The sequence below is a fragment of the Ammospiza caudacuta genome, chromosome 13 (genome assembly GCF_027887145.1).
Source record: "Ammospiza caudacuta isolate bAmmCau1 chromosome 13, bAmmCau1.pri, whole genome shotgun sequence".
Lineage (NCBI taxonomy): Eukaryota > Metazoa > Chordata > Aves > Passeriformes > Passerellidae > Ammospiza > Ammospiza caudacuta.
This window is the reverse complement of record NC_080605.1, coordinates 4,250,961-4,265,059: the sequence shown is the minus strand read 5'-3', so window position 1 is coordinate 4,265,059 and position 14,099 is coordinate 4,250,961. Positions and strand designations below refer to the sequence as shown.

Below are 14,099 nucleotides of genomic sequence, written 5' to 3'. Positions count from 1 at the left end.
GTACAGCCAAAATAGTGAAAAACACACTCATGTTCTATTGAAACAGGCTGACCCCCATGGCAAGGAGAAATGATGAGGAGTCCATCTTATCAGAAGGCTAATTAATTACTTTATTATACTATATTATTCTACATCATATTACATCTAAACTGAACGTGCCAAGCACTCAACTGCTCAGAATCTCGTGACTGGTCCCTGATAGTCCCACACACACACACACACCTGGCCCTGACAGACCAAGGAAACAAAACACCATCATTGGGTAAACAATCTCCATATTGCATTCTACTTTGGCACAGCACAGGCACAGCAAATGAGATGAGAATTGTTTTTTCTTTCTCTGAGGTTCAGAGAATGTGAATCCCAGCAATATTCTTGGGAATATTTCCTTGTTTTTCTCTGTGAAGAGAAATGTGGTGACCGTGTTCCTGCAGGGAGCTCTAGCATGGCCAGAACGAGGGTGAGGAGGAAAATTGCCTTTCCCAAGCTGCAGGAGCATCCCTGGCAGCCATCAGCCCCTGGGTTCTGCCACAGGGGCTCTCCCCAGCTCAATAACTGTGCCTGAGCCCGTGCCCAGTGTGTTTGGGTTTTGAGTTGTTAGAATGGCTCTTGAGGTATTAAAAGTCTTTTTTCTTAGCCCTGTGCTCAAAGAAGTTGGGATTTTTTGGGTTTGGTTTTTAAGGTTGCTTTTTTTTTTTTTTTTTTTTCTAATACATTCTTTTTTGGATTTGTGCAGGTTTGTTTAGCAGGTTGGGTTGAGGCACACTGACCACCCTCGGGGCAGTGTTATCTTTTAAACTAAAATCTACGTGTACTTTATTTACAGTTATTTTTTAATACTTATGACTTATGTTAGACAGTTTGTCTTTATTTTAAACTAGAGAAGTGTCACTATCATAGAAGTGTCACTATCATAGCACAAGATAGAGGACAAGAAGAAGAAGACGACAGGACATGCTTAGATTCTTCTATTTTACTTCTTGAACCCCCAGTCTAAAAACTTTAAAATTCTACTTTTTCACTTTGTGATAAATTCACTATCATTTTATTCAAACTTTTGTGGCTTTTAACTCTTTGCACAAAGTTGGTCATTGTTTCCATGGGCTAAAATCAAAGGCACAGGTGGTTTTGACTCCATGCCAAGGTCTCTGAGCCCCCTGCCAGGGTCTTGAGTCCTCCAGGGCAGCCAGAGGAATGTCCTGGGTTCTGACAAGTGTGAAGGATCATTGCCTCCTCTCAGGAACAGTGAAAATTTCCAGTCCTGCAGCTCAGCTTTGCTCCTGCCAGCCCCAGCAGTGGCTGATGCAGAGCTGGCTGCACTCTGCACACTCGTGTGTGAGTGTGAGAGAGAACAGGAGGGGCTCACAGGGTGGTGGTGACCTGTGCCAGGTGCCCATGGGATGGTTCTGCAGTTCTGCCCCATCCCACATGCTCACCTGCCACCACTTCCCCTGGACCCACAGGGGTTTGGGTGCCTTTGTGCCTCCCCCCAGGACAGAACATCCCACACCAGCCACCACAGTGCCTCTCCTGGGACCTCCCCACTGGCCTTTGGAGCTGGGGCTGACCCCAGCCTGGCTGGAGTGGCCCCTTGTAAAACCAGGGCAAGATTTGTGTGTGTGCAAGAAGCAAATACTTACATAGGCACACCATGGAGAGGATCCTGGAGGCATTATAGGGTGGGATGCAGTTGGGGAAGACAGGCTGCAGGACATAGTTGGAGAAGGTCAGTGCAATGACAGCCAGACTGGTTGGGTACATGATAAGCACTGCACTCCACAGCAGCAGAAACCTGCAGAGACAAGGGAAAGCACAAGAGAGCTGGTGCTGTGCTGGAGGAGGTGACACACAGCCAGCTGTGCACAGGGAGTCAGGGCTGGGCACCTCCACCCTGTCACACACAGCAGTGGGACCCTCCTCAGCCCTTCTCCCGTGTGCTCAGCACAATATGCATTTTAAATCAAACATTGTAAAGCAAACATGGCTTAGGAATGTGTGGAAGAGTGAGGATTATGACCAGCAGGCATGTTTGGGTTTAACTCTGTGTCTAGAAAGGAGCTCTGCTGCTCTTGGGCTCACATGGCACCACAGCAGACAGCAGTCCCTACACTGAAGGCACCTCTGAAGGGTTTTGGCTGCAGCCAAAGGCAGCAGCTGCACTTTTGGGACTGCTACCAACTCCCTGCTGGTCCCTGCTGCTGTTGGCTCTGTGACCCAGACCAGGGCAGATTGGTGCTGCAGTATTTGTGATGGATCTCACAGCTGGGCTGGCTGCCTGCCTCCAGCTGTGGCTTCAGGTGATTGCACCCAACAAGGTATTGTGCAAATATAAAGTGTGAGATATTTTGTTTTTCCATTCTGTGCAAAGGAAAAAAATACTTAAAAAGTCAGCAGTGGATCAGGTTAGTCTTTAAAAATATTTGAAGTATTATTATTTCTATTGTGAGAAGTAAGCATTGCAAGAAAGTGAAGCTTTCCTTGCCATGTATATACACACACAGACACACACACACACACAGAGTCATTCATTCACATGCATGCACAAATATAATGTGCAGGGATGCATGACACAAATGAGGATTTGAGATGATATTTCCAAATAAGACAGTATAATTTCTATATTACACGGGCTGCTCTTTAGGGGCTGCACCCACCCTGCTCCCAGCCCTGAAATCTGCACAGCTGAGGGAGCCTCTCTGTGTCAGCAGCCTGAAGGCAGTGCTGCTCCTGGCTGCTCCTCAGCTGAGCTGCAAAATGTCTCAGCCCCATCCTTCACTTTCCCTTCTTGCTCCTGAGAAGGATGGGGCAATTAATTAGCTACCACAGTTAATTTGGTGAACCAGACCAATGTCAGAGCTGGGTACCTTCCCAGCTGCCACTGTAGTTTTTACAACAAACTCAGCAGTTTTTTCTTTCTCTTTATTTGGTTGTGTGAATCCCTTTTTAGGGTTTTTTCTCCCCTCAATTTCTAATGTTTTTCCTTGTGGTTCAGAGCAGTTTTCTCCAGTGATTGCTTTGTGCTATTTGGTGTTGCTGATGATGCACCCAGCTTGGGACAGCTCTGCAGGTCCTGCTTGCTGAGTTAACTCTGCTGGTCCACACTGAAGAATAAACAGGACCTAAAGACTACAATAACAATTTGCTGAATATAATTTGGATACTGATGGTGCTGCCTGAGCTGTTTTGTGTGGCTGTTGACTGGCAGGGCCTTTGCAGAGGCTGCCAGTTTTTCCCTGCCATGTTTTTCTTCAAATTTTACACAAAGTTTTAGCCTACATATGTAGGCTGAGAATTGTGTAAAACATTCAGTGGGGAGAATGACTCTGAAAAGACTATTTCAGACAAAATTTGCCCTGGTTTCTATGCTGTAATATGGAGTGTGGGGTAGCTGGTATTGGGTCGAACTTGGTTTAATGGGAATGGATTAATGACAGTCATGGAACTGAAATGCAGGATTGATAACACAAATTAAAGAAAATGCATAATTTTAGCAGAGGGGGACAAAGTTGCACTGTCAAATGTGAAGCTCAAAAAAGAGATGGCAGCAAAACAAGAAGGAAGCTTTGCCTAAGGTATAGGCCCACTTTAATGGTGTTTCTACATGTAAGTCTTAGTTAAAACCTATTTCTGAGAAAAATATCTCCTTGCTGGTCACTGAGATCACATTTCCATCCTTAAACAAGCAGCTGTGGGGGCCAGGGGGCAAGGCTGGCATGTGCCATGTGCTCACAGTGCCAGCAGCTGCCAGGGCTGGGGCCCAGCTGGGAATGAATGGCTGCTCCTGGGGAAAATGGCTCATGGGAGATGATGTGGGAGAGAACACAGCATGGCACACCTGGAATCACTTTGTTCTTCAGCTGGAAAGTGGCAGAATTATTGCCCTGAGGGCTGAGCTGCAGAGCTGGAGATGGAACTCAACCCTACAGCTTTTCATAGTTACTCTGTAGCTGGGATCACAAAAATAAGAGAAGTCAAATCTTCTCTTGTTGCTGACTGAGAAGTGATCAGATTTTATAACAGGTTTGAGACAACTGAATGTAAAGAAAAAGGAAGATGTAACTCGTTGGTTGGGTTTGGTTGGTTTTGGTTGCTTGGTTGGGTTTTATTTTTCTGAACACTGGAGTTTGCATGAGAAATTTGAGCTCCTGCACGTGCTGGTGGTCAAGGAGCAGGTGAAATAATCTCTGCACCTGTATTCCAGCTGCTGGCTGGATGGGCTCTGCTGTGTTTGGTTGTTGAGCCTCATCCAAAGTTCCCTGAAGTCCATGGCCCACAGTCCATCAGTGTGTACATGAGTGAGACCCTGTCTACTCAGAGCCCTCCCTCTGTCCTAGGAACAGCCTGGGGTGAGTGGTGCCACCTGCTACCCCTGGGCAGGTGTGGCATTCACGTGGAGTGCCACCCATCCCTGGACCAAAACTGAATTTTTTTGCAGATACCTCAGCATACTAACTCCCTCACCTGTGGAAAGAAATAAACAACATGGTTTCACCTGGGTCCTGAATAGTCTAGTGGACTTGGTGAAATTGGTTCTCAAATATCTGTTTGGGATATGCCTGTACTCCCTCAAGGATCTCAGATATGTTATGGATTCAAAGCAGCCTATGGAAATTAAAATTCCAGTGTACCCTACTTGTGCATTGGCAAAAGGAAACAGTTTGAAACAGGTGCTGTAGTACAGCTCAGGAAAAACTGGACTGGTTTAAGCTGGAGCCAGTTTGAATACAATTAATGCCATCCTACATTGCTGGATGACTTACTGCCTTTGGAAAATTCAAAATTTTGCAATAACGAAAAAGAAACATGGAAGTATATTTGAAGCATGTTACACTTGCAGTTTGGAGTGACACTTATGAAAGCTCTGGCTGCAAACTCTGCACTGATTTTGGTGGGCATGTATGTCCAGAGAGCGGGCTCTGCTGTGGTAGCTGCAGCATGACTGCTGAGCATTCAGAAGGAGTGGTATTGATCAGAAACTCACTGCAGGGTTTGTTCTTCTGCAAGAACACCTATTAAGACCTCTATTTAGCATTTGGGGTGATGTTCTTTTTCCTCAAACAGACTTGCAGGCCCACATCATGCAAGGAGAGCTGTGCTCAGAGGGCTCCTGCAGCACAGACTGCAGCCATTCCCTGCAGTTTGTGCTCACACACAAATGCTGTTTAAAACCACAATGATTCCTAAATAGAGAGGAAAGCAGGAGTAACTCTCTGGTACCAGACCAGAGCCTGGTAATACTGGAACCCTTCCTCACCTGTTCCTCCTCCCTTGGCCAGAGGAGCTAGGCAGTGTCCCTGCTCAGGGCTGTCCCCAGCCAAGGTTTGCCATGACCACCACTTTCCAGCAGTGCTTCATGCTGTCCCTGAGCTATCCAAGGTGGCCCTGTCCTGCCTCTGTTACTGCATTCAGCTCCTCACATCACAGCAATGTGATTTTTTCAATAAACAGTTGTGCATCCAGCTATCAGTAGTGCCAGACACAGAAGCTGGGGCATGGAGTACTCCAGTAGCTGTCACAGTCAAATGGTATTTATTTGTGCCTTGTATCTGTGCAGGAAAACCTGCATAGATATATAAAAATTAATAAATGGGAGGATTTTGGGAGACAGGGACAAGGCAGCAGAAGTGGAGTTGTTGTGGTCTGGGTGGGTACAGCTGTGCTCTTACAACAAACACCTTTTTAAAAATAAATATAAATAATAAACCAAAACATCCAGCTGGTCACTGGCAAAGTCAGATGCACGGGAAAGTCAGGTGCACTAAAGCTTTGTGTGCTGAGTTTGATGTGCTCAGCTGTAGAAGGATTAAATCAAAAAGCAGCAGTGGTTTTTGTGCCAGGGAGGCACAGGGCAGCCCCTTGAAGCTCAGCCTGCCTGTGCCCTGCCAGGGCTGGATGGGCACTCCCAGGTAGGGAGCTGGGGGTGCTGGAGCTCCCAGAGCTGCAGCCTTCAGGTGGTGGCTCAGCAAAGGCAGCAGGGCACAGTCCCAGCTTGGCTTTACTGGAAAAGCTGACCCAAATCCCCCTTTTACACCAAAACCTGCCTGATGGCTCTTGCCTAATGCACCCTTTGTCACAACAGTGGGGCTATTTCTTTTCTTGAGAGAGAGTTACATCTCTACACAGGAAGGATGGGAGCACTGCTTCCCTTCAGGTGACAGGTTGTGTTTTTTTAATATTGCCTGTGCATTACAAGCCTGGACACCAAGTGAGTGCTGCCCAAGCCGAATCTCCTGCCTTGGGAGGTGAGGCTGTCCCCAGGTACATGCTGGGCAGTGATCAGTCAGCTGCTGTGTGGTTTGTTACAGCAGCTGCACATCTTGGTGGTTGCAGGGACCAGACAAGTTCTCTGAAGTGGCAGAGGGAGCTGAGGAACAATTTAAATTAATTTTAATTGAATTAAATTAAATTTTAGTTGTACTTGATTTCTAAGTAGTTTCATTTTCTCCCCTAGAAAACACAATTCCTTTGGTTTTGTGGACCTCTCATGTTGCTGGCCTCCTTACAGTGATGTTCCAGGGATGGGACTTGTGGGGTTCTGTGCTCCCAGTTGCCCTGTCCCTGCTTGCAGAGCCTGCTCCTGTCAGCAGGCACTGGGGGAGCTGCTGCTGCAGGGCCCTGGGGAAGCAGAGCTCTGCTGTGCTCCTGCCCCATGAGAGGACACACCTGAGTGGAGCTCAGCTCTGGTTAGCCAAGCCAGTGCTGCTGTTGCCCCCATCTGTTCTGCGATGTCAGTGTAATTTTCTGTGCAAAGCAGGACAGCAGTCAGAGGAGAGATCCCATCAGCTAAAGAAACACAGACTTCATGAACCAGCAGAAGGCAATGGCTGAAGCTTGGCAAGCATCAGAAATGCCCCTGTGAGCAGGCATGTCTGCAGTGCTGGCTGTGCCTGTGTGGCACTGAGCTGAGGCAGAAATGAGAGGACAGCCTTTGGGACAGGGTGACAGACTGCCTGTGTTATGCCTGTTCTGATCTGTCCTTGCTCAGCAGCCAGCTCAACTGTTAGAAGCTCATTTTCCATCTCACATGAGAAGGAATACTCTGGTTTGGTGGGGGTTTTCCTTACTCTTTCTCTAGTTTTCTGTACTGGTGCTTATTTTTCTTAACTAAACCACCAGCATGTGGTCTGGCCTCTCTACTCACAGTGAGGGAGCTGCTCAGAACATTCTGGTGCTTCTCTAGTAGTCTGTGAGTACAAGCTGACAGCTTAATTAATTGTGTTGAATGCATCAAAAAGTGTACACTAAAAAAGATAACCTCCTCTCACTTGTCCCTTCCTCACATCAGTACTATTTTCAAAGAGAAATCCTTCCCCGAGTTAGCATTCCCCCTCTCTGTATTTACTTGGTGATTCTGGACAGCAAGTCAAGCAGCTTTGTTTTATTTGTGGTGAGCAGCTCCAGCCTGGCCTGGGATGGGTAAAACTCTTCCACACAGGCACTGATCATTCATGGCTTGCACACAGGAACATCACTGAGACACAGCATCACCTCCTCTGTCATGGACTTGGAGGGAAGTGAAAGGATCTGTCACCTTCCCTTGGAAACAGCACTGGGAGTTCTGTGTGGGGACAATTTGGTATTTCTAACACAGAACAGAAAGATTGATTTTGCTGAAGCATTTTTATTAACAAATGTTGTCTCTTCCAAGTTTCCCACAGCAAACACACAACATAAATGTGCTTTCAGATCAGTTTATAGAGAGAGGGTACTTACCCAGCCAACCCACCAAAAATCTCAGTGACATAGGAGTAGTCCCCTCCTGACTTGGGGATGGTGACCCCCAGCTCAGCGTAGCACAGGGAGCCCAGGGCAGCCACGCCGCCCCCCAGCACCCAGATGATGAGAGCCAGTCCCACCGAGCCTGCGTGCTCCAGAACTCCTTTGGGGGAAATAAAGATCCCAGAGCCTATGATGTTACCTGCAAAGGACAACATGACAGCAGTCAGGGAAAAGAAAGTAAATAGTTGGCTTTTATTTGTTCAAAAGAAGGGAAACAACCCCAGAGCCCCTGCTCTAATAAAAAACTCAGTCGTGCCACCCCTGTGCTCCCATTTCAGATTTTGTATGACTGCACTGTTTCTGATTATGCCCTGGCAGAAGTGCTGCCATTTGTCAGCAACCAAAGATGCTAAATGTGTGCTCAGCTTTGCTGATGAGGATCCATGAGTTTTCTGGCACCAACTTCCTCAGCCTGCATAACTCTCACCTGCCATGCCCAAGTGTATTACTGCAAGGAGTTAGAAGTGACTTTGTAATGAAGACTTTTCATCCACTCCTAAGAGGAATTTGAACAAGTTAAGGCAAATTTCCAGGGAGTTTGGGAGGTCAAAAAAGAAGAGAATAGCATTGTCTGTAGCGATGGGCCCAAAAGGTGTGCTTGCCACCAAGGATGGATTTAAGATTGTGCTTGAAAAAGCAATCTCAAAGTCTGAAATATTAAAAATCCATAAGCATTTTGTACTTGCAATAGCTGTGCTGCTTAGTGATCAGCCATAAAATGTAAAGTTATAATGTGGCATGGCTAAAATGTTGGACAGCATGAGACAATTGAGATGATGTGAGTTCAGGCAGTGCTGGGTATAGAAAAGGAGTGGTGGAAACCTCCAGATGCTCTTTTTCCATGTGGGACCAGTGTGTGTTACATTGTGGGCAGCTGGCTCAGGGCTGGGCACAGAGGGTGACAGAGGATGGCAGTGGCTGGGGTGGCACCAGACTGGGGCCTGTCCCCAGTGGGGCTCTGCAGGGCTTCACCCTCAGCCCTGAGCCCAACACCTTCACTCATGGTCTGGGGCCAGGGCCCAAATGAGCCCTCAGGGATTTGCTGATGGCACTGAATGAGGAGGAGCTGTTGGCTCCTTGGAGGGCAGAGAGCCCTGCAGAGAGCCCCAGGCAGTGGCAGAGAGGGGCAACCCCAGCCATGGGAAGTTTTCAGGCCATGGCAGAGCAGGGCAATCCCAATGCCAGCCATGTGAAGTTTTCAGGCCATGGCGGAGCAGGGCAATCCCAATGCCAGCCATGTGAAGTTTTCAGGCCATGGCAGAGCAGGGCAATCCCAATGCCAGCCATGTGAAGTTTTCAGGCCATGGCGGAGCAGGGCAATCCCAATGCCAGCCATGTGAAGCTCAGGCAATGGCAGTGCTGGCTCTGCCCTGGCTCTGTGGGCACACTGAGAGCTGCAGAGCAGCTGCAGGAAGGGCCCTGGGGCTCCTGGCCTGTGGCCACTGGAGCTGAGCCAGCAGTGCCCTGGGGACAGCAGGGACATCCCTGTCCTGGGCATCAGCCCCAGCACTGCCAGGCCTGGGGGATTGTTCTGCTCTGCTCTGGGCTGGGGCAGCCTCACCTTCAGTGCACCAGAGCATGAGGAAGACATGAAGGCATTGGAGAATGGCCAGAGGAGGCCATGAGGGTGGGGAAGGGCCTGCAGGGGAAGCCTTGAGAGTCTTTGGTGCTGCTGTGTGCCACAGTTTAACAGTTGTACTTGTGCATATGGAGAAAGACCTTAAATGATAAAAACCCCTTAAAAATGATTTGCTACGTGCCAGCATACATACCTGTGTACCTGCATTTTCCACAGATCAACGTGCCTGAGCACACTGCACTGCTGGGAGGAGCTGGTGGTGCTCTGGGGACCATGCTGAAGTTCAGACACAGTGTTTTTTACCAAGATAGACCTGTAGGTTTCCATACTGAACAAATGCCCAAAGACAGAACAAGCCCTAAATGGGTCCACTGGCTCCTTTCCTGCCATCTCCTCCTACCCTTGTTCACCTTAGCTCAGGTTTGCTGGTATTTTGGCAGCAGAGAGCAGATGCAAAGGCTCACCCTTAGCAGGCTCTCAGTTTCCACCCCTGTCCCTTGGGTCACCTTTCCATGTTGTCCATGCATGAGGAAAGGATGCAATCCAAACACAGCCTGGCATCCCTCAGACTGGTAACGGACAAGAAATCCAAGGTTCCAGGGGGTCTGCATGGTGCTGGCAGGGTCTGCCCTTTGTGCTGGCCAGGGGCTGAGCTGGGTCGGCTGTGCCCACTCAGCTGTGGGGGGTGGACAGAGCTGCAGGGGGGTGGCAAGGGTGGGGAATGCAGAGGCAAACATCAGCAGCACCAGGGGAAGCGGTGGGATCTGGCCATGCTGTGAGACACCCAGGGGACAGAGCTGGCTCCTGGTGAGCTGTAACTGCAGAGGGAAGGTGGTGGCAGTGATGTGGCACAGTGCAGGCTTGTGGGGATACCAGTTCTTGGTTTCTCTGGGTCTGGATTGAAGGCACTTGAGGTAGTTCATGTTCAGACTCAGGTGGTCATTATTTCTAATCAGTAAAACAGTCTCACTGCTGTGAGTTCAGCAGCTTTTCATTAACAGGCACAAAATGCCCAATAATCTCTTGTTACAAGGTCTTTTAAGACTAAACTCTCCAATTAAGAGCTGACACCTGGATTATTTTCCCTTTTAACCCAATAGCTGATCCCAAAGAGCCCCCCATGGGAAGTTTTCTATCCAATTACAAAATGCCACCCAAACCCATGGAGAAGAAACCCAGGATGACACCCTGTGCCCTCATTCTTGCTGCCATCCACAACACATTAAAAATCCCAAAACCTCAATTTCTCACCCAGTGATACACCTACACTGCTCTCTATAATCTGTTTCACACTTTTGTGGGTTCCAGTCTATCTTGAAGTCTGGGAAACTTTCTCCAGAGTGAGGGTCAAAGTCAGCGCTGCCCTGGGGGTCAGGGCACCCCAGAGCAGACACAGAAATATTCCCTGTGTGCCCTGGGTTTGCACAGAGGCTAAATAAAGATGATGTGAGTTTTGAATGCTTACACTCAGCACTGTCAGAGCTCTCTGTGTTTCATGTTTCTGCCCCCAGGAAGGAGCTTGGTTCATCCCTGGCAGCCTGGGTGGTGGGCACTGAGGGGCACTGGCACTGGGGCTCCTTCCCAAATCCACATGGCTGCAGGGAGGAGGTGTCCGTGGCCTCCTGTTATGGTAAGACTTCCAAAGCAGTCCTCCTCATCTGCAGCTCTGTCTGAGCTGGAAACAGCCAGAACTTTCTTTGTTTATGTAGAATATGTTCTGGGTGCAACTATCTGCAGGAGCAGGACAGGGACCAGACAGATTTCTGGATAATTCTTTCATACAAGCATTCTACTAATTTTTTTTTGTAGAAGATTAAATAGTGATTTAATTTTGTAGAAATTAAATAGTGAATCATATTTTAATAAATGTAATATCCTTCATGAATGAATAAAGAATAAGGCAAAATTACCTTCCAAAGTCATTATGGATTTCATATTACTTTGCACTCACAACATGTGCAAAAGCCATATCAGTAGGAGTGGAAGTGCTACACCCCTTCTGATAACAAAATGTTCGTATGAAAATCTGCCATGAATGTGGTAAATGTGCCCAAAAAGTACCTTTGCTTCACTTGGTGTAGGACATGTTTAAAAATAGGTGGAGATACTGAAATGCTCCAGAAACGAAGATGTCAGAAACTGCCTGGTGAGAAGCAATTTTCAGGAGGTCTTGGTCAGCAGGATCTGGAGGGAATTTGGTGAGCAGCTTTAGGGGTGAGAAAATGCAGCATGCGCTCTTTCCCATACACAGCATTGTATTTTGTCATCTCTTGTTTCTTGGTGTTTGTTTTTTCCCCTCCTTTTCACAATAATATGGAATCATTGGTATAAAAATACCATGACAACCTCAGCTTTTGTTTAAAAATTACGTTACCAACAATTATGAGTCAGAACGCAAGCAAAATATCCTGAAATATATATATATCACTTCTGAGATCTTATCCAGTGTCATGATTATTTTCTTTTTTTGGGACAATGTTGAGAGAAGTTTCCACATCCTAGAAAAATAGGAAATGGGGGAAGGGTATACAAAAGCAAAAAAAAAAAAGGAAAAAATATCTGTGTCTCTTTATCTCTCCAGTCAAGTAACACATCCAGCAGTGCTGGTAGTAAAATTGGTAGAATGTTTGCATGGAAGAACCATCAGAAATGTGTCTGGTCCTTGTCCTGCTCCTGCAGATAGTTGCACCCAGAAGGTATTCTCCTTAAAGAAAGAAAGTTCTGGCTGTTTCCAGCTCAGACAGTCCCAGATGAGGAGCCCAGCCTGTTCTCTGTGAGCTGCATGCTCAGCCCGAGCAGCCAAACTTGTGAATCCTGGGCCAGGTGAATGAACCCAAACCAGCAATGTGGGTGTGAAGCGGGTCCAGCCTCTCCCTTCAGCCATGCTCCATCTCTGCCTCAGTGGAAGTGGGTCCCAAACCTGGTTTTCTGTGAAGAGAATGCCAAACCCCCCATCCTTTCAAATCTCCAGTTGTTTATCTAATTGTGTTTAGGATCTTTTGTGACCTGGCCCTGGAATGGGTTTCCAGACCAGTCACACACATGCAGTGTGTGGTTTGGCTCTGAGGTCAGCACTTCATGTGGAGCTAAACCATTTGGGAACTGTGGTAATGATGTGACAATTAGAACATTTGGCTTATTGAAAAATCCAGTGTTTTCATTTTGCCTTTGGCTTTTGGACCATGAGAGTGCGTTTGGGGTTAGATGTGGGGTTTTGATGTCTTTTAATATAACTATGAGAACTGAAACTCATTTCTTAAACAAAAGCTGAATTCTCACCAAAACACTTCAAGAACTGCACTTTGAAGGAAAACAGTATCCCTGTGCTTGTGAGAAAATAAAGGGACTTGGTAATACTTGGCATATTCACTTAGTATGCAAAATCCTTAGGGCATCTTTCATTTATCTGCAGCACACAATACACACAGACTATAAAAACTGGATCTTGCAGCTTGTTGAAAGCATCCCTCAGTTCTGTAAAAATTGATTTATTATATTTAGAGACCATATTTGGTCTTTCTTGGATAAAACCAAGCAATTTCCTGTATAGCTAGCAAAGAAAAATATCACTCATGCCTTTTTATTGCATGCACATTTCTTTAAAGATCTGTTGTACATCTGAAATTCTGGACGTATCAGTAATTATCATTCCATTCCACTTTTTTCCTTGCAAGCCTTCTGATGAAATCCTTTCTTCTATTCTTTTAGTATAGTTTGAATATAATATATATCATAAAATAATAAACCAGCCTTCTGAAACATGGAGTCAGATCCTCATCTCTTCCCTCATCCTGGGACCCCTGCGAACACCACCACAAACCTGATTTCAGGTTCAGCTCTCTCTTGATATATTGGTGTACTGTATCCTCAACAGGCAGTTTTCACTGAGAATAGAATAATAATCAAAAAGTTCTCCCATTCTCTCAGGACTCCCACATCCAGGTGGACATTGCCCAGGCCAACAGGATGACAGTCTGTGTCACTGCATAAAAAAGTTCTCTTATCAACAAATGCTGAAGCTTTGCATCCTGCCTAGGAATTATAAATAAATATATCTTTTTTCAGTAGAAAATATTGTAAAGAATTGAGAATCCTGTTTGGCAACAGCAACAAAGGAGCTTAATCAAAAGGAATTGTGCTTTGCAAACTGTCTCAATCCAAATTAAATATGAGGTGGATTATGTCAATAATGTAACTCATCATGGATATTTATTTATGTATGTATTTAGCAGAAATCTGCTAAATGAAGCAGCTTCTGGTGCAGCTAATTGCCAGTTAATTGGCTCCCAGGAGTTAAGCACTCCCAGCTGAGGATGCCAGTGACAAGTTTTGACTGCCACTGCCCCTTTGTGCACTCAGGGCATGACACAGATACAAAGCCAGTCAGGAAGTAAAATGCCCAGCTCATAATTTTGGTGCAAACTGGAAATTGTGTGGCAGCACAGACGGTCCCAATGGCTCTGCTTATTCCCAGAAAATGAACGTGCTGCTCTCTGCCCTGGCTGAGCTGGGGCCCTGGCTCAGCCACGTGCCAGGAGGGGAGGCTGCCATGCAGCACACAAGTGCACATCCAGTGCAAGGATTGAGGTGTCCCCTCCTCCCCCTCTGAAATACAAAGACTAAATGAAATTCTGCATCAAGACAACAAGGTCTATAAAATTGCTCGGCTGTAGGGACTCAGTGGAATTAAAACCATCAAACACTTCAAGTGCATTTTCTTAACCTCTAGTCAAACATGAAT

General features: G+C 46.7%; 1 protein-coding gene across 1 annotated transcript in view; it reads right to left on the bottom strand.

Moving 5' to 3' along the window:
• Positions 1-14,099, bottom strand: part of SLC7A10 (solute carrier family 7 member 10) — a 40,475-nt gene that overhangs the window by 9,729 nt on the left and 16,647 nt on the right. Inside the window, exons 2-3 of the mRNA XM_058813480.1 lie at positions 7,714-7,918; positions 1,641-1,792 (exon numbers count right to left, since the gene is read on the bottom strand). Coding sequence (XP_058669463.1) covers positions 1,641-1,792; positions 7,714-7,918 — 357 coding nt within the window. The remainder of the gene's footprint in view (positions 1-1,640; positions 1,793-7,713; positions 7,919-14,099) is intronic.